At 47.0% G+C, this 25,367-nt stretch overlaps 1 protein-coding gene across 5 annotated transcripts in view; it reads left to right on the forward strand.

The window, feature by feature from the left end:
- LOC122364034 (oocyte zinc finger protein XlCOF6-like) overlaps positions 1-23,577 on the forward strand; it is a 40,751-nt gene extending 17,174 nt beyond the window's left edge. Inside the window, exons 4-5 of one of the 5 annotated variants that reach the window (XM_043334045.1) lie at positions 20,538-21,630; positions 22,892-23,577. In XM_043334045.1, the coding sequence (XP_043189980.1) occupies positions 20,538-21,630; positions 22,892-22,940 (1,142 nt within the window). In that variant the 3' untranslated portion in view covers positions 22,941-23,577. Of the gene's footprint in view, positions 1-3,457; positions 5,610-10,679; positions 12,930-20,537; positions 22,299-22,891 lie in introns of those variants that run through there. The other 4 variants (XM_043334040.1, XM_043334042.1, XM_043334041.1 and 1 more) reach the window with 4 other exon arrangements.
- Positions 23,578-25,367: the final 1,790 nt, after the last annotated feature.

Here is a 25,367-nt window from a genome sequence, read left to right on the forward strand (position 1 = left end):
GCCCATGAAACGCTACGACTTTTTTGGTCGGTGGTATAACACTTTTGCCATAGGGCCGACGTAGTGCCTATTATTTTATGTGGTTGCAAATAACATTACGTGTTCCCGACAAATTGCACTAGGTAGTTGGTGTGGCGGCTCATTTCGGCTCTGATCGTAGCTGCCGGACCGGGCCGACTCGTGATCCCGGCCGGCGCCGCTCCGCGCCGCCGCCGCCCCATCCCCCTGCCACGCCGCCGGCAGATGGGCCGTCCGCGAGAGAGTTTATGGCAGTGATCGGGTGACGGGACGCTCCTCTCTCCCTGCGACCGTGTCCTACAGCTGCACCTGTATGAAGGGATGTGCTGTTACTGGAGGAACTGTCGCCATCTGTGTCCTCCCGACCCAGAACATAAACGGGGCGGGAGCAACCCTCGCTATCACTTCTTGACTTTTCGGCGCCGAGAAGCACCGCCTCACTCTCTCTGGCCAACTCTTCTTGTCAGTGATACTGTGTTGTAATAAAACTATTCTATTTGTGTGGGATTGCGGGTTTTCTGAAGCGGTCAGTTTTTGCAGCGAGCTTTTCCTGTTAGGGCCTGCGAGATACCCCCGCACCAACATATCTCTTAACCCGCGCCCTGATGGGGGGGGGCCATTTTGGCCCCCCCTGTGGTTTTTCTTAAATAGCGAAAAAACGGCGGCGCGCAGCGCCGCCAAATTTTGGGTACCTTACCGGACATCAATATGACACCTTCACACAAAATTTCAAGTCACAGGTCACCTCAGGTCAGGAGTTATTGAGGTCAAACTGAGGTCATGTTCGAGTAAAAATGAGCAAAAAACATGACATCTTGAAACGCTCACCAATTCTACAGTTAACAAGCAATTTTAAAGTTCTTTATTTGGTTGTGTAGAGAAAAGACGGCGCTACAAAACTGCTATCTCGGATTTTCGAAATTTTTGGATTTTGACCCCCAAAAATAAAAAAAAATGATTTTTTTAGAAAAACTTAAAAAATTTTCAAAAAATTTTCGAATTTCGAAAAAACCGGAATATATGTGATAGTCCCTGCGCTCTTCGATATACATACCAAATTTTAGATCGATACCTCTTTTTTTTTGGCCAAGTTATAGCGAAAAAACTGTTAAAAATTGATGACGTCAAATTTTTGAACTCAATTTTTAGCAATTCTAGACCTCGTAGCGCAAAACGGAGACCACCACTGAACTCCCCGTGACGAGCTGCATCGAATCGATACCCATTTTATGCAAAAATATCAACTTTGAAATTTGACCTAAGTTGACCTGACCTTGACCTGACCTTGACCTGACCTTGACCAAAACGTGACCTAAGCTGGCTCTAAAGTCTGTCTGACCCATATAATCGCATTTGTCATGTAAAATGGACCATAAAACATGTATCACACGACACTTTCATATTGTGACCCCCCAGTGACCTGACCTCTGTGACCTGACCTGGTATCAGTGACCTCAAATAGCAAAATATGTGTTTGAAGAACATTTCCCCATCGATGATTTTCAATGAAATGCATTTTACACGATTTTACAACGCATTTCTTGAAATGCCTGTAAACGGTGAAAATTCGACCTTTGACCTGACCTGTGACGTCATCGGTTTGACCGAGGTCAATGAAATTGGGTCACAAGGTAGTTCCCCGTTGGGGCTATCCAACACCGTTTACCGCTTGTCGCTATGTTGCGTGGTTCTCGAGATCTGAGGGGGGGGGGCCAAAATGGCCCCCCCCCCCATCAGACCGCGTTGCTCGGCAGACCCCATCTGGGCGCGGGTTAAGCATTGGCCTCAGACACAGAAATGCGGCTGATTTATCATCGCCTATTCGCCATCTGCAATACTCACCAGTTCGGAAGAATTATGTGTTTGTGAATGGTGAAGAGTGGAGTGCAGTGGCGGATAAGAGCACGGGGAGAGTGGCACAGTCTTCGAACAATCTTCTATTTCACGGTGACCGGGTTTACTTATCATTCCTATCTGAATCCCTATTTTCCTAATACCTCTTGCTCTCTGAATAGAGGGTTCCTTTGCCTCTCTGTAAAGAGGGCTCTATATTTAGGTCTTAACATGCTGTCTGTAAAGAGGGTTCCTTTGTCTCTCTGAATAGAGTGCTCTTACCTCATGTAGGCTCCCGACATGCCTTCTGAATAGAAGGTTTCTTTGTCTCTCTGAAAAGAGGGCTCTGCATACCCTTTAGGTCTTAACATGCTCTCTGTAAAGAGGGTTCCTTTGTCGCTGTGAATAGAGTGCTATTAAACCTTGATCCAAAATTATATCCATTCATATAGCATCCATTTCCTATGTTATAAATTCCCAATTTCACCTCATTACCATATCAACCTATATCCTGTCAGGCCCCGGTCGCCACACCAAATGATGCGAGACGTCAACACACACACAGTTATACAGTCCACTGAGTCAAATTGAAGAACGTCTGCAGCATTACGGTTTTCTGAACACGTTTTTCTGTGTACAGGGTGTCCGGAAATTATTTGCCCCTTGTTCATTCAGCTAAATCCCACCATACGCTTTAAGAACTGTTGAAAATTTGCCAAGACCGTGCCTCAGGCTATCCAAAGCCGTCCGTTAGCCAGATGGCCTAACCCGGTCACCTGACCTTAATACTTGCGAGGCGCCAGAGGCCAGTGTTTGCCAGGCGTAACTCGCACATGAACGTGGTGTCTACTATGACGAAAGAAACAAAGCGTTATCGCAGTGAAGTTATGGCGAGGACCGGAATGAAGGAGGAAGTCAAATTGAATCCTCTGTCCTGATCTCAATCGAAAACCTATGGGAAATCATGAAGGAGGAGCTCAGCAAGATTGAACCAGCTCCCACAAAAACTGGGAAATTCGGCAGCAAATATAGGTATTTGCTCTCCAATTTGACGCGGCTCATACAATAACAAGTGTCTCTGATTAGCTTATTCGTAAATCAAGTGAAACTTCACATGCGTGACAGGCGTTCAAAATGCAAATGACGTCATCAAATGGCCGTTAATAGTTAAGAGATAGGGCCTTAGCTAAGGCCCACTTTTCAAATGAAGGGAACGAATTTCTTTAACACCACGAAACTGAGGATATTGCGACCAGGATATATAGTGGTTTCTGAACCTGGCCGCCAACTTGGCTATCTCAACTCAGAACTAATGCAAAGGTGGGACAGTCCCTTAAATAACGCATGTTATTAGCTGGCGGCTGAGATTAGATATGGATGGAGAGACTTGAAGAGTGCTCTGAAGAGGATTCTATTTGAGCTAGAACGATCCATAGATATGGTTTTGTCTCAGTCGCAAACCCCTGTGTACATCAAAAAGCTGAAATTCTTTCTTGCCTGGCCCATCCACAATTATTTGATCCTTCATATTAGAGGGCCCAGCCCAGCCCTTAGCCAAGCTCGATCCCTGGCGAACACGGCTTGTAACACTCGCGTTTCCTTTCAGGGGACATCTTGTCCACTCGTCGGAAAGGAAATTCGGTTCTGTGTAACCTGTGTGGCGAGAAGTTCTCTGGTGCGGAGGAGCTGCGACCACACTTGGAGAGCCACAAAGAAGGCCGACAGAAGTGTCCTGTGTGTCATATCTGGATCCGAAAGACAGCCTACCCAGATCACATAGCACTTCACTCCGATGACGCGCCGTTCAAGTGTGACATGTGCTCGTTTTCTTCTAAAATTCAACGAAAACTCCGAGTTCACCGACAGAGCCATTCCAAAAGACGAGAGAAGCACGCGTGTCCGCTGTGCCCCAAACAGCTGATCAGCAAGCATGGTCTCAAGCTGCACCTCCTCCGACATTCAGGAAGTGGCGCTAAACATCAGTGTCCTCACTGTCCCAAAAAGTTTCTGTTCCCATCATTCTTGAAGTCTCACATCTCAGTTTCTCACGAGGGGAAGAAGCCCAAGAAGCGGTTCGTCTGTGACATTTGTCAACAGGGATTTGTTTGCAAGTCTAGCCTTGAGCTGCATAAATCCCGGCATGGTAACGAACGCAAGTTTAAATGCAAACTCTGCGATAAAGCATTCAAGTGCAAGTATTATTTGGCATCCCATGACAAACGTATTCATAGAGCAGAGCCGAAGAAGTTTGAATGTGAAATATGTGGACATGGGTTCTCTGGTCAAGGTGCTTTAAATGACCACAAGGAGATACATAAACCTGATTCTGAAAGAATCCGGCACCAATGTGAAGTATGCAACAAAATGTTTGCTACTCGCCGTACTCTGAACACGCACAAAAAGCGCCATGGATCAGAAAAGTCTTACAAGTGTTGTGAATGCAGTAAAACATTTTACACGCAGGGTGAACTTCACAAGCACATGGTAGTGCATTCGGAGGTTCATCCATTCAAGTGTGCGTTATGTGGGAAGTCTTTCAAATCTGTTTTGTGTTTGAATAACCATATGAAGCGCCATGGCACTGAAAAGGGCTTCAAGTGCTCAAAGTGTCCCGCAGCATTCAAAACTAGCAGCGACCTGGCTGGTCATATGGTGTTTCACAAAAATGAGAAGAGGTTTGCGTGCGAGCAGTGTGGTGCCAAGTTTGTGACTTCCAAACTTTTGAAACAGCACACAGTAACACACTCCGAAGCTCGTGATTTCGCCTGCCAGTTCTGCTCATTCAAAGCAAAAACAAAGTTTATCTTGAAAAGCCATGAAAAAACGCATTTGGCTAGAGAGCACAGAGCTATTTTCTCCTGCACTCGTTGTGAAAATACTTTTCTTCAAAAGGGCACTCTAGAGAAGCATGTGAAGGAAACTCACTCGTCAAATGAAACCCCAAAACTCAGGTTAGAGTGTGAAAAGTGCCACAAAGTTTTTCATCTGAAAGGGTCATTTGCATGTCATCAACGAAGATGTGGTGCAGAGCGAAAGTTTGCCTGTAAAGAATGTAAAGCGACCTTCATTTCTAAGGATCATTTAAATCGCCACATTGCCACTCACTCGAACTCGAGACAGTTCGCATGCCAGCACTGTTCGGCTTCTTACAAGGCCAGGGACAGCCTCGTCGTGCACATCAGGAGCCGTCACTAAACAGTGCGGAGTGACTCGACAGCTGGACGACGATGGGCGGTACTCGAGCTCACTCTGAATCGCTGATTGTCCGAGGGAGAGCAGATATGGTTGTATAGTGGTGACGCCAGTCTTCAAATGTCATTGGTTGTATAGTGCAAGCGTGTTTGTGTATGCCATGTATCATGCTATTTCCTGGACTCACGTATTGTCGATCAACATGTGAGTGCGTACGTGTGGTGCTGTGCTCTCCCGAGCTCTGATGGCGGTGGTGAGCTGGCGGCTGTTGTAGGCCAGCTGATAATGTAAATAGAGTTACAGCTCCGTGTTGAATCTAGCGACCCCTGCTGCTGATTGTGTGTGCTCCGTAACGTGTCAGGTGGAGGGCACCGATCGCGACTACATAGTGTTAGAACTGGACTGACCTATCAGAGCTTTCAGTGAACACGGGAGACGATTGTCAGGCGACCTTTCAGTGTCCATGACACTACAGTGTTATCTTGTTCAGTATCAGTGTCAGTGAAATTATGATCTTTTTTATGTTGTGCAAGTGTTTTGTTCGATGAATAAATACCTCATTTTCAGCGGGTTTGTTATTCAAGTTAACCGTTTGAAAACGAGCTGAAGACAGTCAGGTGTTCCACAATATTGACACATTTCCATTTCACGGCATTCAAAACTTTTGAACACTGAAATCAAGAATCGACTAAGTAGTTCTTAAATTTAAGCTAAGTAGGCTCACGTTATTTCCATATTCCTACATACGGATATTTGTCTCCCCTTTTATTAATACGATGACCCGCATCACAGCCTTGTAGCATTCTCGATACCGTGAATGCCATAATTCACGTTGGTAGCAAAACGATGAGACTGAAACATACTTAAGTACTGAAATACTTTGGGAGAAAATGTCTAAATATTAATGGAAGCACTGTGCATGTGACGCTTTTTTAACCCGCGCCCGGCTGGGGGTCCTGGATTTCCACGCCCTGCTGGGGGGGGGGGTGTTTGAACACCCCCCCCCCTTGTAACTCGGCTCCTGGGCCACGTAGCGATACGCGGAAGGCGGCGTTCGAAAGAGCGTCAAAAATAATGACGAAATCACTTCGGTCAATTTCTTGGTCAGGTCAAAGGTCAGGTCACCAGAGGTCATTGAAGGCAAAATTTCGCCGATTTCCAGGTCGACTGTCGAAAATTTCCAAGAAGCCAACGCATAACTCGGGAACCAATAGAGCTACAGCGCCGCGGAAAAGCGCATTCGATAGCCCTATTAACGCCCTTTCTGAGTAATCCTCTCGATTTGACCTAACGTCAACGGTTTTGCCTGCAGGGGGCAAAAACTGCAAAAAACCGATTTTTTTCGAAAACAGTTTTTCTGCAATAACTTTTGACCCAAGCCTTTTACGAGCTTACTTTCACCGGCATCGTGTTCCTCTCGTCAAGACGCATCGAATGAACTATAACTTGACCTTGAACGGTCAACTTGAAAAATTTGACCTCAGGTCAAGGTCTTGACCTGACCGGAAACGGTCATGTTGCATATCAGTCGATCCGTATCGTCGAGCTGAACACATCTAAGGCGTTTTCAGCGCTCTAGCATGCCTCTATCAAAAGCTATTTGCGAAAAACTGTTAGATACCATTCGTGACCTAAGATGACCTCAGTGCATAAACAAGGGTCACGGACACCATTTTCATCTTCAGTGTGTCTAAACCACTTGTTATTCGGTGTTTGGGAGTGTTTATAATGTCTTTCATCCAAAAGAGGCGCATTTCAATTTTCTCCCATTGACTTATAATGGGGAGGTCGCAAAATTGACCTGACCTTAGGTCATCGATATCAAAATTCTGAGAGATACATTTTGTACATGCTCTTGCTCTTAGCAATCGCTGAAAGTTTCAAAGCGATCGGTCACTCGGTGTAGCTATGACAGACATTGAAAGTTTTTATGAGGTGAGGTCACTTTAAGTGACCTGGTGACCTGACCTTGAATGACCTTGGTCTGAAATTTTCACAACATGTGTAGAATTGATGTATGATAAGGTGTACCAAAAACGGCGGCGCTCCGCGCCCGCGAAAACCACAAGGGGCTGTGTTCAAACAGCCCCCCCCAGCAGGGCGCGGTTAACGTATTCACCCCCCCCCCCCCCCTGCGTTTTACTACCCGGCACAAGACACGAATTAAAGGAAATATTTCACTTTTAACATGGGGGTTTGAAGTGGAATAGCAGTTTTGTGGCTTGAGCTGAGACTAGCACAAATAAGGAGCTTTTACGGCCCAACGATCACCCTAGACGAAGATATTCCATTTCTCGTTCCGTGAATAGTGCCTTGTAGAGGAATGCGTGCCTTGCTGAGGAATGCAGCTACGTCATCCTCAGCCAATCAGCATGCTGCTTACAGCCAATGCAGGATGCGTAGGTTTGAACCACGCAGTATTATTGGTCAACGCTTAATAAGCTTCCGCGTCAAACATCATTTCTATAGAATATAGTTCTTCCTTTATCAAGATACAGAAAATGTGTTTTGTTATAAAAAGGTTTTATTTTATTTTCTGATAATTTAGAGCATAAAATCATATATCCATTGCAAAAAGAAAAACTTATTTCAGAAAAGTGAACTATTCCCTTTGAAAGGGGTATATACCTAAGCGTTTCCCCCTCACCGATAGGATACAATCGGATCACTGCCAGAGAGCGGGTATCTGGTATTCCGGGGAAAAGGCCATATAAATACGTTCCGGAAAGCTATAAAATCACTGTGCGACGGATGTCCGTCAAGACAGCCCATATTCAGCCCAGATTCAGCCCGGATTCAGCCCAGATTCGGGACACCTCCGATCAAGCTGAAACTCGCACACAATGTAGGCCATGACATGCCCAATCCACAGTCCAAGTCATTCGGTGGCACTCCCAGCCGTTTGACCTACAGAGGTCAGCTAAGGTCACGTGGCCCAAATTTGCACAGCAGATTGTGGCCCACCCAGTAGAGCTAGAGCGCTAAAATGGCACCAATCGACTCGCCAGCATCTAATCTTACTTTCCCATCACTCATTTGACCTCTCAAGGTCATGCGATGACCTAAGGTCATTTGTGGGCTATGTCGAAAATACACTTGCACAGCAGTTTTCGAGTAGAGGAATTGACCGAATTCCAAATCAAAGCACATCATCGGGTAGCCCATAGGCCGTAGTAACTTTTCTTAAAAACCGCTTTTCGATATGTGACCCCGTTTGACCTCGGCAGGTCAAAATGCACAAAAAAAACGACACTCCATCATACATCGCAGCCCGGATTCAGCCCAGATTCTGGACATCTCCGATCAAGCTGAAAATCGCACACAATGTAGGTGCTGACATGCCCAATCCACAGTCCGAGTCATTCGGTGGCACTCCCAGCCGTTTGACCTACAGAGGTCAGCAAAGGTCACGTGGCCCAAATTTGCACAGCAGATTGTGGCCCACCCAGTAGAGCTAGAGCGCAAAAATGGCACCAATCGACTCGCCAGCATCTAATCTTACTTTCCCAACACTCATTTGACCTCTCAAGGTCATGCGATGACTTAACCCTCGCCGGCCGAGGGGGGGGGGGGCGGGTGCCGCCCCCCCCCATAGGGTTTTTTCGCGATAGCTCCGAACACGCTGGCGATAGAGAGCTGAAACTTGGCATACCTGACCTTTGATCCAAGCCGGATCTTTTGACACCAACCGCATTTTTGGGTCAGGTCAGGTCACTGACCTATGACGTCATAAGTGAACCTCTGCACGGTCTTCAGATGTCGCAACTTCGCAACGCCCTCACTGCCAGAGGAGATGTCACAGGGAAATGAAACTTGCAGGATCTAGTATCCATTATGAGTCCCACAACTTGTATATCTCGGATTTTTCCTAAAGGTCATATGAGGTCAGGTCATTTTCGTGACCTCACCATTATAAGTCAATGGGGAAAAATGAAAACTGCTATTCTGGCACCGGGAACGATCTCCAACTATCTCAAGCACACAGAATCGTGATTTGATGCACTCCTTGCAAGGTTAGATGCGTCACTTTTGCGATGTTGACCTTGCGTGACGTCATTTATGACGTCATCAAGGTCATATTAGTTTTTCGTCAATAACTCTTGATCAAATTGAGCTAGCGAGTCGGGAAAGCCACCAATGGACTCAGGAAGACCTGCCGAATCGAATGATATGCGACATGACCTCTTTTGACCAACTTCGTGACCTGGGGGTGCTGACCTGACCTTGACTTGAGGTCAACACCCCAAGTTGACCTGACCCGGACAAAAAGTATATCATTCGACGCGCCTGAGCGAGACAAACACGATGCTGCCAAAATCGGCGCTCTGCGGCCGTTTTTTGCGAAGTTATTCACCAAAAACTGAACCGTACCTTGGGGCACTTGACCTGACCTCAGAGGTCACCGGTTGACCTAGGACCTTAAAATCGGGTACCAATCTCTGCGTCTCGTAACGGCGCACACGCTCGTTTTTTCCGCGACGCGCTAGCTCCACCAGGGGCGAAACGGCGAGGGGGGGGTCGTACCCGCCCCCCCCCCCCTCGGCCGGCGCGTATGTAGAAAACCAATAGGTCCGGCGAGGGTTAAGGTCATTTGTGGGCTATGTCGAAAATACACTTGCACAGCAGTTTCGAGTAGAGGAATTGACCGAATTCCAAATCAAAGCACATCATCGGGTAGCACATCATCGGGTAGTCTTGATCAACATGTGCGACGGCATATGGCAAAATAAATACCTCCCTAAGGCATATGTATGTATACGGCCTTGCCCAAGGCGGGACCAAGGGCCGGACGGTTGCTTTTAAGTCCTCGGTTAGCCTGACAATTTTTTGCTTTCGCTCTTCGGGCTCTTGCAAAAAAAATTGGCAGGCTGACCTCGGACTTGAAAAACTGTATACCTACCGGCCCCGAGAGGTATTCTATTATGCCCCAAGGTCCTATATATCCCGTATTACCCCGTATCTGGGGTGCATTGTAACAGCTGAACTGATTTTTTATCGCAATTTCGATCCGAAAAAGTTGCTTTTTCGGAAATGTTTCAACTGCATTTAAAAGACAAAACATCAGCTCAGTTCAGTTCAGTTTATTTTATTCCTCCAAAACATACAAAGAAACAACAAAATAGTGCATAGGCGCAAAAGCAAAGCTTAAATTAAAGCGCCCTTCCAACAGAGAAGAAACAACATGCAATTAAGATTGCAGATAAATGATTACATAGAGTAAGCATAAAACATAACAAAACATAGCACATAAAAGGTCAGACACGTCCGCCCGCCATCCGCCCGCCGAGCAACCCATCACAGAATGCTTAGCTGGGCGACGAACGGCCCCGGCCAGGTCAGCGCTGTGTGAGTTGAACGCAAGGTTTATTATTGTGCTGAGATGACGAGATCCTGTTTTTGAAAATAAAAGGAAGAACAGGATAGCTGCAAACGTATTTGTATCAAATGATAAAATACAAAAATAAAATTGTTATAATCAACCCCAGTCTCCCCTATATGGCTATTTACTGATTCGTTACTGATTCTTGTCATAGTACAAGTCATTTGATCCTTTACATTTAAGACCCCCCAGCCCAGCCCTTAGCCAAGCTCGGTCCCTGGCGAACACGGCTCGTAACACTCGCGTTTCCTTTCAGGGGACATCTTGTCCACTTGTCGGAAAGGAAGTGCTGTTCTGTGTAACCTGTGTGGCGAGAAGTTCTCTGGTGCGGAGGAGCTGCGACCACACTTGGAGAGCCACAAAGAAGGCCGACAGAAGTGTCCTGTGTGTCATATCTGGATCCGAAAGACAGCCTACCCAGATCACATAGCACTTCACTCCGATGATGGGCCGTTCAAGTGTGACATGTGTCCGTTTTCTACCGAATCTCGAACACCCCTAAAAAATCAACGTCGAAGTCATTCGAAGCGAGAGAAGCACGCGTGTCCACTGTGTCCCAAACAGCTGACCAGCAAGAGTGGACTGAAGCGGCACCTCCTCCTACATTCAGCAAGTGGCGCCAAACACCAGTGTCCTCACTGTCCCAAAAGGTTTCTTTTCCCATCGATCTTGAAGTCTCACATCGCACTGTCTCACGAGGGGAAGAAGCCTAAGAAACGGTTCTTCTGTGACATTTGTCAGCAGGGCTTTGCGCGTAAGTCTAACCTTGAGCAGCATAAATCCCGGCATAGCAACGAGCGCAAGTTTAAATGCAAACTCTGCGATAAAGCATTCAAGTGCAAGTACACTTTGGGGTACCATGACAAACGTGTTCATAGAAAAGAGCCGAAGAGGTTTAAATGTGAAATCTGTGGACATCGATTCTTTGATCAATCCACTTTAAAAAACCACGAGGTGATACATAAACCTGATTCTGAAAGGGTTCGGTATCAGTGTGATATATGCAACAAGCTGTATTCCAGTGCGTCCGCCCTGACCGCGCACAAAAAGCGCCATAGAAAAGAAAAGTCACACAAATGTTGTGAGTGCAGTAAAACATTTTACACTGCTGCTGATCTTCGCATGCACATGTCAGTGCATTCGGATGCTCATCCATTCAAGTGCGTGTTATGTGAACAGTCTTTCAAAGATGTTCGCTATTTAGATGTCCATATGAAGCGCCATGGCACTGAAAAGGGCTTCAAGTGCTCAAAGTGCCCTGCAGCATTTAAAACTAGCAGCGACCTGGCTGGCCATATGGTGTTTCACAAAACAGAGAAGAGGTTTGCGTGCGAGCAGTGTGATGCCAAGTTTGTGACTTTCAAACTTTTGAAACAGCACACAATAACACACTCCGAAGCTCGTCATTTCGCCTGCCAGTTTTGCTCATTCAAAGCAAAAACAAAATTTATCTTGAAAAGCCACGAAAAAACGCATTTGGCTAGAGAACACAGAGATGTTTTCTCTTGCACTCTTTGTGAAAAGACTTTTGTTCAAAAGTTCGGTCTAGAAAAGCATATAAAAGAAACTCACTCGTCGAATGGTGCTCCAAAGCTCAAGTTAAAGTGTGGAAAGTGCCACAAAGTTTTTCATCTGAAAGGTTCATTCGCATGTCATCAGCGGAGATGTGGTGCAGAGCGAAAGTTTGCATGTAAAGAATGTAAGGCGGCCTTCACGAACAAATATCATTTAAATCGCCACATTGCCACTCACTCGAACTCGAGACAGTTCACATGCCAACACTGTTCGGCTTCTTACAAGGTCAGGGACAGCCTCGTCGTGCACATCAGGAGCCGTCACTAAACAGTGCGAAGTGACTCGACAGCTGGACGACGATGGGCGGTACTCGAGCTCACTCTGAATCGCTGCTTGTCCCAGGGAGTGAGGGAGAGCAGATATGGTTGTATAGTGGCGACTCCAGTCTCCAACTGTCATTGGTTGTATAGTACAAGCGTGTTTGTCTATGCCATGTATCATGCTATTTCCTGGCCTCACGTATTGTCAATCAACATGTGAGTACGTGTGGTGCTGTGCTCTCCCGAGCTCTGAGGACGGCATGGTGAGTGTGGCGGCTGTTGTAGGCCAGCTGCTAATGTAAATAGAGTTACAGCTCCGTGTTGAATCTAGCGACCCCTGCTGCCTATTGTGTGTGCTCCGTAACGTGTCAGGTGGAGCGCACTGGTCGTGTGAGAACCTATATAAGGCCTATATACCTATATACGGCCTATATATGCCTATACCAAGGCCTACATACGGCCTTGGTGAGAACTGTCCGAGCTGTCAGAGCTTTCAGTGAACTAACACGTGAGTCGTGAGATGATTGTCAGGCGACCTTTCAGTGTCCAGTTCACAGTTTCAGTGTTCAGTGACACCACAGTTTGTTCTTATCCAGTGTCAACGTTAGTGAACTTGTGATAAGTTTTCTTTTGTGCTAGTGTTTTGTACGATGAATAAACACCACATTTAAGCGTGCTTGTAAATCAGTTTCAACCTATTTCAAAACTCAAGCTGAAAACAATTAGGTGTTGCACAATATGGACACATTTCCATTTCACGGCATTCGAAACTAGTTAAAACTTAAATTGAGAATCGGCTCAGTAGTTTCTATATGTATTAGGTAATTACGAGCGAGCGAGCGCAGCGAGCGAAGTGAGTCTTTTCAATATAACGGAAAAATCTCAGTATGAGCGGCCCGGCCAGGCCCGGCCCGGCCCGGCCCGGCCTGTAACGCTTTTGAGAGGCTTATATCTCAGCAACCGCTGGACCGATTGGCCTGCGGTCTTTTTTGTTGGGTAGCCCCATCCCTTCTATCCCGTAATTGACTACTTTTGATACATCTCAGTGACCGTCGTGGCACGTGCCACGTGAAAAGTCAAGGGTGTTCAAGCTGTTTTGCAAAAGTAGTGATTTTGAGAGGCTCATATCTCAGCAGCCGCTTGGGCGATTGACTTGCGGTAATTTTTATAGGGTAGCAGCATCCCTTCTACCCAAAATAGGATACTCTCGATGCATGTGGGTCACCCCCAGTGCACGTGCAAAATACAACAATAAGAGGTGCCAAATTTGTTCCCATTTCAGTAAGTCGGTAATTACTGGGGCGATTTCGCTGAAACTTGGCATACAGGTAGGCACCCACCAGGCAATGCATTCCCATGTGTTGCGGTTAGGGTGCCCACTGCACGTGCGCACGTGCAGGGGGCGTTTCCAGATCTCGAGATTGCGCTCAAATTTGGTACACCGTTGGGGACCAGTTAGTAGGGTGCCGTGCAAAAGTCATTTTGGACCCCGTTTGCACGTGCGCACGTGCAGAATGCCGCTTCCAGATCTTAGGAACGGCTGGGCCGATTGCGTTTAAATTTGGCACACCGCTAGCGACCAGTTAGAAGGGTGCTTTGCGCAAGCCCGTTGGAAGCACCCTCTCGCCCTTCCGCACGTGCAGGGCTCACTATCTCGCTCGCTTGCTCTTCGCCCAAAAGGCGTTTTACTGGTCTTAGTAAAGGCACGTTATTTCCTAAACGTGTATGTTGTGTCATTCTCAGTTTTTTTTCTTCTCTTTTTTGCCCGTACGATATACTAAATCACACCTTGTAGCATTCTCAATACCTCGAATTTCATAATTCACGTTGGTAGCAAAATCAGGTCACTGAAAAATACCTGAAATAAACTGGTAGAACATATCTATAAATAGCCATGGAAGCGCTGTAACTTTGATGCTATTTCGAACGTATCCCCCATCCCTGCGTTTCTGTACGTTCAACGCTCTCCCTCCTCAGCGATATGGTACGATCGTATCACCGCCAAAGAGCGGGTAGGTAACCGGTATATGGCTATTTCATTACGAGCGAGCGAGCGCAGCGAGCGAAGCGAAGTCTTTTCAATATAACGGAAAAATCTCAGTATGAGCGGCCCGGCCCGGCCCGGGCCAGCCCGGCCCGGCCTGTAACGCTTTTGAGATGCTTATATCTCAGCAACTGCTGGACCGATTGGCCTGCGGTCTTTTTTGTTGGGTAGCCCCATCCCTTCTACCCCGTAATTTACTACTTTTGATACATCTCAGTGACCGGCGTGGCACGTGCCACGTGAAAAGTCAAGGGTGTTCAAGCTGTTTAGCAAAAGGAGTGATTTTGAGAGGCTCATATCTCAGCAGCCGCTTGGGCGATTGTCTTGCGGTAATTTTTGTAGGGTAGCTGCATCCCTTCTACCAAAAATAGGATACTCTCGATGCATGTGGGTCACCCCCAGTGCACGTGCAAAATACAACAATAAGAGGTGTCAAATTCGTTCCCATTTTAATAACTCGGTAATTACTGGGGCGATTTCGCTGAAACTTGGCATACAGGTAGGCGCCCATCAGGCAATGCAATCCCATGTGTTGCGGCTTGGGTGCTACTGCACGTGCGCACGTGCAGGGGGCGTTTCCAGATCTTGAAAACGGCTAGGCCGATTGCGCTCAAATTTGGTACGCGGTTAGGCACCGGTTGGTAGCGTGCCGTGCAAAAGTCACTTTGGACCCCGTTTGCACGTGCGCACGTGCAGAATGCCGCTCCCAGATCTCAGAAACGGCTGGGCCAATTGCGTTCAAATTTGGCACACCGCTAGCAACCGGCTAGAAGAGTGCTTTGCACAAGCCCGTTGGAAGTACCTTTCGCCCTTCCGCACGAGCAGGGCTCACTATCTCGCTCGCTCGTTCTTCGCCCAAAAGGCGTTTTACTGGTGATATTTGTTTGACACTGAACAGAACAGGAGTGCTTTGATATATTTATCTACAATAATCAGCTATGTGTCTCGTGGGACGGCATAACTAGACAGCTATGGCTGAGTGTAGATTTAAATGTTTGCAGGGCTCGGCCTCCCAGCCCATTCGGCTCCCCAATAAACAAACAAACAATTAACAAACAGACCGAGACAATTTTTCAAGAAGAGGACTCAGCTTCAAATTGAATTGGAATTAGCTTGAGTCGTGGAAAAGCTTTTCTATCAATAATAGGTGCAGCTCAAGGCTATAATACAAAAAGCCTGCAATGCTGTGTTAGAAATCTAAGTGGATGCAAGCATAATTTTGAATCAGCGTGATGGACTATTTGAGGAACGTGATCGACACCCTCCAAGATCCATACCTACTTGGTGTCAAGATTTCAACGTTAGGTACTTTGGTATTAGAGAGACATCTTATCCTGAAGCTCCAAAGTTTTATCAGAGAAATGGCAGATCATATGCCCGTGACTTAAGCCCAGTCAGTCACGGACAGGATGAGTATGTGGAGACGACCACCTTGAATGATGAACAGCCGTCAGGCGCAGCTGTGAAGCGATTTGTTGAAAACAGCAGTACACATGGAAATCAAGGGAGTGATGATGAAACCTCTGGGTCCGATTCAGCAGGCTCAGGAAAGTCCAAAATCAAGGCTTTGCTGTTTCAGAGCATGACAGCAGAAGGAGAGTACACAGACTCTGATGGGCCCAATCTCACCAAGTGCGGTAAACTGAATTTGGGGTAAAATACCAAACTACCCCACTCCATAACTACAAAAATACTACCCCGAAATTAGTTAAACTAGCTTGGTGACGTTGGGCACTTGGCCCAATCTCACCAAGTTATGTAAACTTAATTTTGGGACAGTATTTTTGTAGTTACGGAGTGGGGTAGTTTGGTATTTTACCCCAAATTGAGTTTACCGCACTTGGTGAGATTGGGCCGAGAGACAAGAGATTTTATAGTCACAAAGCCATTTTGGCATGCATTGTTTGTATTTGGAAGTGCTCTTGGTGATGAGCTATTTTATGCAACATTTTTCCCATTGTGGTTTTGGAATATTGATGGAGCTGTTGGAAGAAGAGCAGTTCTAGTCTGGTATGGCATCATGTATATAGGGCAGGCCATGAAGGACGTCCTGAAGATACCACGGCCAGCGTGTCCTCCAGTAATAAGAGTGCAGAAGAAGTGGGCTCTGGAGTATGGATTTCCCTCTACACATTCCATGATTGGGATTGGAATGCCAGCTGCACTCTCAATATTTACCATTGAGCGCTATCAATACCCGGTGATCCTGGCCGTGATCCCGGCGCTCTTCTGGTGTCTCAGCGTGTGCGGAAGCCGACTCTACCTGGGCATGCACTCTGTGCTGGACGTGCTGGCGGGTCTGTTTCTGGGCGTGCTGGTGCTCTGCTGTCTGATCCAGCCCTACATCGATGCTGTCGACGAGTACCTGGTGACCAACACCTACTCTCCGATCGCGCTGAGCGCAGTTATCGCGCTCTCGGTGCTACTGTACCCGGCGGGAAACACGTGGACACCGGCCAGGGGCGACACGGTGATCATCTGCGCCGTCGTTCTGGGTATCTACAGCGGCGCCTGGATGAACTACAGCAAGCACCTGATCAGCGCGGCCAGCTCTGCACCTCCCTACGCCATCATCTGGCCGACGTACGAGATGTGGGGCCAGGTACTGGCGCGCAGCTCGATCGGGCTCTGCTCGGTGCTGGCCACACGGGCCATCTTCCGCAGTCTCTCCTACGCCACCGTGTGCGCCCTGCTGCGGCTCAACCAGCAGGATGTGACGCTGCGCCGCGCCAACGTCAGCCCGCGCCAGTTCGTCATCGTCGAGCTCAGCTACAAGTTCATGACGTACGCGGCGGTCGGGTTTGACATCATCTACACAGCTCCGCTGGTGTTCCGGCTGATCGGCATCGAGCGGCCAGAGTTCTACACGGAGGTGTAGCCACGCCGCGCTGGTTACACGCGGTTGGTGTCCGCAGAGTGCGGGAAAGAGGGCGCGCGGCGCGATGGACGCGGATCGAGTGAAGGGCACTATTGTTGCCATGACACGTCGGCACTGCTCACGGGTACAGTGCCTGGTTTGGTCAGCTGTGGACGCATCCAGAACTCGTGGCAATGCCCAAAGAGACACTTTGCGATGGACGGATATGCACAGCACATAGTTGCAGCCTGCGGACTTTATGGGCCGCCGCGCGCCACCGCTGTCGCTCAACGTGCACTAATCATTTAGTGAAAATTATTATGCATGCTCATGCTTTAATATGTATAAGTTAAATTTAAAGTATGAATCCCCTCTTCAATCCGTATTCCTTCTCACGAACGGGTGCGTGTGTTTATGTGTGTATGTGTGCGTGTGTGCGTACCAGTTGAGACCAACCGTGATTGCTGGCGTACCGGGTCCGGTCTCCCAATCACGCCTGTAACAATGACACGGCAGCCTGCAGGGCGACGCGGGTGTGCACCTCAACTGACAGGGATAGCACGCGCTGCCCGCAGGGCTCTTCATTCTACAATCTGTCTCTCGTCATACTATCGATAATTCCAATGGCGGGCACTATCTGCACCTTTATTCACCACATTTACGCACGGCCACCAAACGCCTATATCCTGTCGTGCAGTGGGGTGTGTGGCTGCAGCTGTTTGCTGTTTTGTCCGAGTTCCTGTGATGGCCAATGTTTCCAGTGCAATCAAGTCGTGGAATACACGCTGTTTGGGATGAAAAAAAAAAACAATTAACAAACCAGCCCACTCGGTTCATCCGGTCCGTGTTGTAACTCCTACCCAGTGACGGTCTGCGAGTCGCTAAACACCATCCCGATACGCGCAAATAGCGAACGCCCATGAAACGCTACGACTTTTTGGTCGGTGGTATAACACTTTTGTAATAGGGCCGACGTAGTGCCTATTATTTTATGTGGTTGCAAATCACATTAAGATTTTCTGAACACACGTTTTTCTGTGTATGTGTGACGTCAAAAAGGTACCTACTTTGCAATGTCGATGCTGGGTTGGCTGCATTACTAATAACGAATGTTATTTAAAGCTAGCGGCTCATATTATACAGGGTGTACCAAAAATAATGTCACACCTTTCCGGTGTCCATTACATGAAAATAACAAACATCAGGGTTTCGCTTTTCTTACATATGTATTCTCCCTTCTCACTGATACAAACACGGATACGGTCTGGCACGCCAGACATCAATTTGTTCAGCTTCTGTTGACTGAGCTTGGACCAGGCAGGACAAACGTTGCTGGTCAGCGTGCCGTCGGATGTTCCCGTGCCATTTTGTTCACCTCTTACCGGACAATCGCTCGGAGATTTTCTATCGGCGACGGGTCGGGTCTATTCCCCGACAATTTCTCCTCCTCCCAGAATGCCGGGAAGTACGATCGACATCGATCCTGCGTCGTTTGAGCTCGATGAGCCGGGGCGCCGTCCTGTTGAAAGATGGCTCTGGACAGGTTCAGCAGAAGTTTTCGGCTGGAGACGTGGCTTGGTGGGCTTCAGATTTAGAGACAACCTCAGGTATCGATGGATTGTTGACTTGGATACTGGATGACCGTTGGCAGTCAGCCTTCTTGCCAGTTTCCTTGTCTTTAGCACCGCGCTTCACCATGATGGTTTGCACTACCCGGCTGACGAAACTTTTCCTGCCGCAACCCAGCTTGCTCTCAAGCGTCTATCTGCCTCTGTCGCGTGGTAACCAGCGCCAAATCGTGCGGCGGCTCATGCCCAGTGCCTCGGCGGCCTGGCCGTGGGTCATACCGCCGGCGGCAACCATGCCGACTGCCCCGCTGCGGGACAATTTGCTCTGCGGTTTTGCCGTCCTGGACACCTGGTCCGGGCGCGCTGGGCGCTGCCCTGGTAAAGACCTAAAGACGTAGGAGGCAAAATGAAGATTGTGGGAGGGTGTGACATTAACCCGGCAGTTGCTGGGGTATTTCGCCACCCACCGTTTGCTGGGGGGGGGGGCGTTAAACGCCCCCAGCCGATAACTCGAGAACCAATAGGCGCAGCGAAACGCACGAGGCGGCAAACGAAAGAACGCGACGAGACGCTTCAGATGAGTACTTTAAAGTTGAATTTTGAGGTCACAGGTCGGGTCAAGGTCAGGTCAAACACCTGAAATCGGGCTTTCAGTAGTATGGACTTCAGGACTTCGCAATGGGCGCCTCTGGTCATAAACTCTGTCAAAACGGTGTACAATCCTTCATATAAGGCCTACAAGAGTGTCAGCTCCATGTAGGGGTCAGTCAAGCATAGGTCAGGGTCAAGGTCAGGTCAACCGGGTAGGAACATATCCCCGAAAATCAAAACTGATATTCGCAGCCTGTGACACATGTTTTATGGGTAATTTGGGGCGTAGAACACGATGGTGACATTAATTTCATCATATGTGTACGCGTTTGGTTCAAAAAGTTCAATTTAAGAAATGCATGCATCATGGTCGTGAAGTAGTCACGAGAAATTGCCAAGATTCAGTTCAAGATTTTGGAAAATGTGGAACGATAATCAATAATCGAAGATAGCCATTTGATTGTTCATGGTATTAGCAGTCTAATGGCGTTTACGGCATGTCTGTATGTCTATTCTGTGATTTTATATGATTTTTTGAACATATGCCGTTTTTGGTCGAAAACTCAAAAATCATGACGTCACTAAAACCTCGATATCTCAAAAATATTCCGACCGATTTTTTTTGAAACTTTGTCACAATACACTTCAATCAATTCCCTACAGGTACCCAAAATTTGGCGCGCCTGCGGCGCGCCGTTTTTATGCTATGGCCCGGCGAAAAAAGTGGGGGCGTTTAACGCCCCCCCCCCAGCAACTCGGGGGTTAATTTTGGGACACCATGTAGATATATGGATAGAGAAACCTTGATGCTCAGAAGAGAATTATATTTGAGTTGAAACGATCCATAGCTATGGTTTTGTCTCAGTCGCGAACCCCTGTGTGCGTACATAAAAAACTACATTTTTTCATAATAATTTTCTACCAAATATCGGTCAGCCCTAAGAAACCATCGACGAAATCATTCCAAAAGAGAGAAACGCGTGTCCATTGTGTCCCAAACAGCTGATCAGCAAGCATGGTCTCAAGCTGCCTCTCCTCCGACATGAAGTGGCGCTAAACACCAGTGTCCTCACTGCCCCAAAAAGAGTCGTCACAGACAATTGTTTCTTGCCTGGCCATCCACAATCATTTGATCCTTCATATTAGAGGGCCCAGCCCAGCCCTTAGCCAAGCTCGATCCCTGGCGAACACTGCTTGTAACACTTGTGTTTCCTTTCAGGGGACATCTTGTCCACTCGTCGGAAAGGAAGTTCTGTCATGTGTGGCCTGTGTGGCGAGAACTTCTCTGGAGCGGAGGATCTGCGACCACACTTGGAGAGCCACAAAGAAGGCCGACAGAAGTGTCCTGTGTGTCATATCTGGATCCGAAAGGCAGCCTTCTCAGACCACATGCTTCTTCATTCCGATAGCAAGCCATTCTTGTGTGACATGTGTCCGTTTTCTACCAAATATCGGTCAGCCCTAAGAAATCATCGACGAAATCATTCCAAACGAGAGAAGCACGCGTGTCCATTGTGTCCCAAACAGCTGATCAGCAAGAATGGTCTCAAGCTGCACCTCCTTCGACATTCAGGAAGTGGCGCTAAACACCAGTGTCCTCACTGTCCCAAAAAGTTTCTGTTCCCATCCTTCTTGAAGTCTCACATCGCAGTTTCTCACGAGGGGAAGAAGCCCAAAAAACCGTTCGTCTGTGACATTTGTCAACAGGGATTTGTTTGCAAGTCTGGCCTTGAGCTGCATAAATCCCGGCATGGCAACGAACGCAAGTTTAAATGCAAACTTTGCGATAAAGCATTCAAGTGCAAGTACTCTTTGGCCTCCCATGACAAATATGTCCATAAAAAAGAGACGAAGAAGCTTGAGTGTGAAACCTGTGGGCGACAATTCTCTAGACAAGGCGCTTTAAATAGTCACATGAAGCTGCATAAACCCGATTCTGAAAGGGCTCAGTACCAGTGTGAAATATGCAACAAGTTGTTATCCACTGCGTCCGCCCTGACCCTGCACAAACAGCGCCATGGAAAAGAAAAGCCACACAAGTGCTCCAAGTGCAGCAAAGCATTTTACTCGGCTGGCGAACTTCGCAGACACATGTCAGTGCATTCGGAGGCTCATCCATTCAAGTGTGCTCTATGTGAGAAGTCCTTCAAATCTGTTTTGTTTTTGAATGTCCATATGAAGCGCCATGGCACTGAAAAAGGCTTCAAGTGCTCAAAGTGTCCTGCAGCATTCAAAACTAGCAGCGACCTGGCTGGTCATATGGTGTTTCACAAAACTGAGAAGAGGTTTACGTGCGAGCAGTGTGATGCCAAGTTTGTGACTTCCAAACTTTTGAAACAGCACACATTGATACACTCCGATGTTCGTAATTTCGCCTGCCAGTTCTGCTCATTTAGAGCAAAAACAAAAGATGTATTGGTGAATCACGAAAAAACGCATCTGGCTAGAGAACATCGAGACGTTTTCTCTTGCGCATCTTGTGAAAAGACTTTTCTTGACAAGCAGAGCCTAGTGTACCATATCAAGGAAAAGCACTCAACTTCGAAAGTCATGCTGGAGTGTGAAAAGTGTCACAATGTTTTGCATACTGGAAAGTCATTCGAACGTCATCTGCGTACATGTGGAGCGGAGCGAAAGTATGCCTGCAAAGAATGCGAGATGACCTTCACGACCCAAAGTTATTTGAATCGACATTTAATTCGGGTTCACACGAACGACAGACTGTTTGAGTGCCAGGAATGTTCGTCTTCTTACAGAGTGAAAGAGAGGCTCATGGAGCACATGAAGAGTCGTCACAGAACGGTTCCAAAGAACTCGACAGCTCTGGACGATGATTGACGGTACTTCAGCTCATTCCGAATTACCTTTGTCGCATCTGAGAAAGAGAGAGAGAGAGAGAGAGAGAGAGAGAGAGAGAGAGAGAGAGAGAGAGAGAGAGAGAGAGAGGAGAGAGAGAGAGAGATGGAGAGAGAGAAAGAGAGAGAGAGAGAAAAAAATGTGGTCGGGAAAGGAAACCAGCAGTTCTCCTTGGGATGTTGCCCGTATATACAAGGACGGTCGACCATGCCGTGACTCGGGTTCCACTTAGCCATGCATTTATTCGCCGACCACCGGAAACATTCCTCGCTTTCAGATTGTCAGACGATGTTCATGTAAAAACTGGAACTTATAATCAATTGGTCATAGAGCTTGCATAGTAATAGTCATTGTCGTTGCTACTTGTAGCGGGATTTAGATAGTGAGCGATCTATTATGGGATTATTTGCGCGCACTTTTAGCGCTCGGGTGGAGCCCCGGTGAGACAGTTGGTTATTCTTATTACATAGACGTATTGACATAAATGGGAAAGGCAATGGGAACGTGTTGTTTTTATATTAAAATTGGTTACACATGTGTTTCGGGAATAATCCCTTCACCCCGTTCGACCTCGATTGTATTTGGATATAGCTACTTTTATATGGTGTGATCAAGGGATTATTCCCGAAACACATGTAACCAATTTTAATATAAAAACAACACGTTCCCATTGCCTTTCCCATTTATATCAGTTGGTTATTCACTCGGTGCTTACTGACAGGAGACGGCGCGTTATGGGAACATTAACATAGGGCGGTGGCCATAAGGCATAGGATGGTTAGGATATATTAACATATATTGGGATATTAAGTAGATAGTTTACATAGGGTGAAACGCGTTCCTTGGGCGGTGGTCCGCCCCATGTGTGTTCTGAGCCCGCCGGTCCCGCCAGCAGCGACCGTCGCTCACCGAGCGGTGGCCAGTCGAGTGGAGTCGGACGCCATGGCCGGGCTGCTCCACCGTCTGACAGTGTGGCAATGACCGCTGTGACGGACGGTGGCTGAAGCGGATCCCGAGAACGGAGCCGAATCGTTATGTGTGTAACGTAATCTAACAGTGCTAGGCGCTCAGCAGATCGCGTACCGTGCTGAATCCAACTTGTTGCTGATTTACTCCGTACTGTGCTGACTTGACCCCTCACTGGTAGTATAGTGCTGTGCTGGCTCAAACTGTCACTGGTTGTATATCGCAAGCTTTTATTATTCATGTCTTTTTTACGGCAGTTCCTGGCTTATGCCAATGGCTCATGTCGCTACCTCACCTGATTACCATGGAATATAGTTACCGTAAAGTGGGGCTATTTGAGACAGTGGGGCTATTTGAGTCGAGACAGTATTTAAAATCGCTATAAAATGAAGATCGTTTTATTTTTGTGTGATATTTTTGCTCAGGGAGGTGTGGAATCGAGCAGTAAATCGCCTGAGCAAAAAATTAAGCATAAATTTTAAATGGTTTTTATTTTATAGCAATTTTAAATACTGTCTTAAATAGCCCCACTGTCTCAAATAGCCCCACCTTACGGTACTAAGGATGACTAAGGATTTTCGGCCAACGTAAGTGAGCGCATGCCTTGTGATTATGCAGTCTATCAGTGCACACTGCAGCTCTGAGAGCGTTGGCGGACCGGCACTGGTATAGGCCATCTGTTAATGTAAATACATTCCTGCCCGGGGCTGGGAAAATTTAATTGTGTCACCGAGTTTTTTAATTGAAAGTACCGAGGGCCGGTAGGCCCGAGGTACTTTCGATTAAAATACGAGGTGACACTATTAAATTTTTCCAGCTCAGGGCAGGAAGCTATTTCCCATACATGCGTACCATTATAGGGAGCGTTGCGAATGTTTTGGAGGAACCAAAACGCCCCAATTTCAACCTTGTTGAGTCTTTCCTGGTTATGGTTTGTTGCGAAATAGCGTCAAAGTTTTATATGGTGATGTTTCACTTTATTCATGACAAATAATAAAATCCTTGCATCAAACACAATGTAGGTAGGTATATCATAAGCCAATCAAATAAAATGGACGATAGATAAAATGAAGTTATAAGGAGCAAAGTGATGCTCTTCAACTTTATGATGTGACGTCATTCATAATGACGTCATATAGTTGAGAGGTGCAGGAAAACGCCGAGGGGTGCAGGAAAACGTCGAAAGGTGCAGGAAAACATATTTTCCTGCATGTCTCGGAAACCAATCAGCATTGACTTCTTGTATGTTTCAAAAGTGCAGGATAATGCACGTGCCATTTTAATGCCTGGCTTTCTCGATTTAAACGTGCAATGTTGCATGTATGGGAAAACAGATCCGGCCCCGTGTTGAATCAAACGACCCCTGCAGGTGGAGTGTTTGTGTTCCGTAGCGGGTCAGCTGGAGGGCGTCTGGTGTGAGTATTATGCCATAGCTTACAGTGAAGCAACACAGGCAATGCTATGTTATATGAGCAGATGATGGACTGGTATCAGGTCAGTGAAGCTACATAGCTACAACGCAATCTCTTGTTCAGTGTCAATATTAGTTGCAATATGATGATCTTACCGCTGTGCCAGTCAGTGTTTTGTACGATAAATAAATTCCATCGTTAAACGTCTTTTGCGTTTGGATTTACCTATTTATATATCGGGCTAAATTTCTTCTATGAATTGAGTTGGTAAATAATGATGTTTCCTAAACGTGGACACATTCTCTTTTCACAATTGCACACCTACTACGAGGGGGTATCGAAAAGTTCTGATCATCACATAGAAAATATAGACCGATTTTGATGATTTTTGGTTGGTATTATATTTGGTTATTAAGAACAATGTTCCCGCAACGACAATCCTGAGAAGTGGTTTTATCTTATGTAGGAGAGACTTAGAAGTAAAAAAGATGAGCATTGGGCCCATTGAGGGCCGAACCGTCATCCATTTAATGCATTTGAAACGGTATCACACTGAGAAAATACATCAAGAACGTGAAATTAGTTTATGGCGAGGAAAGCCCATCTCATGCACTTACCGAAAATGAAGAAATAATTTTCAGCTTGGTTGCATGGCCCTTGCAGGGGAGTCAAGAAGTGAGTGACTACCAATGACTGACAAGGTGGTGACTGTGAAGGAAGTGGAGGACCTCATCCTTACAGATCGTCGTATGACCTTTCAGATGGTTGAGCAACAATAAGGTCTCAATGCTGGCAGTGCCTGAAAATATTATCAG

The sequence above is a fragment of the Amphibalanus amphitrite genome, unplaced genomic scaffold (genome assembly GCF_019059575.1).
Source record: "Amphibalanus amphitrite isolate SeventyFive unplaced genomic scaffold, NRLGWU_Aamphi_draft 000653F_arrow, whole genome shotgun sequence".
Taxonomy (NCBI): Eukaryota; Metazoa; Arthropoda; class Thecostraca; order Balanomorpha; family Balanidae; genus Amphibalanus; species Amphibalanus amphitrite.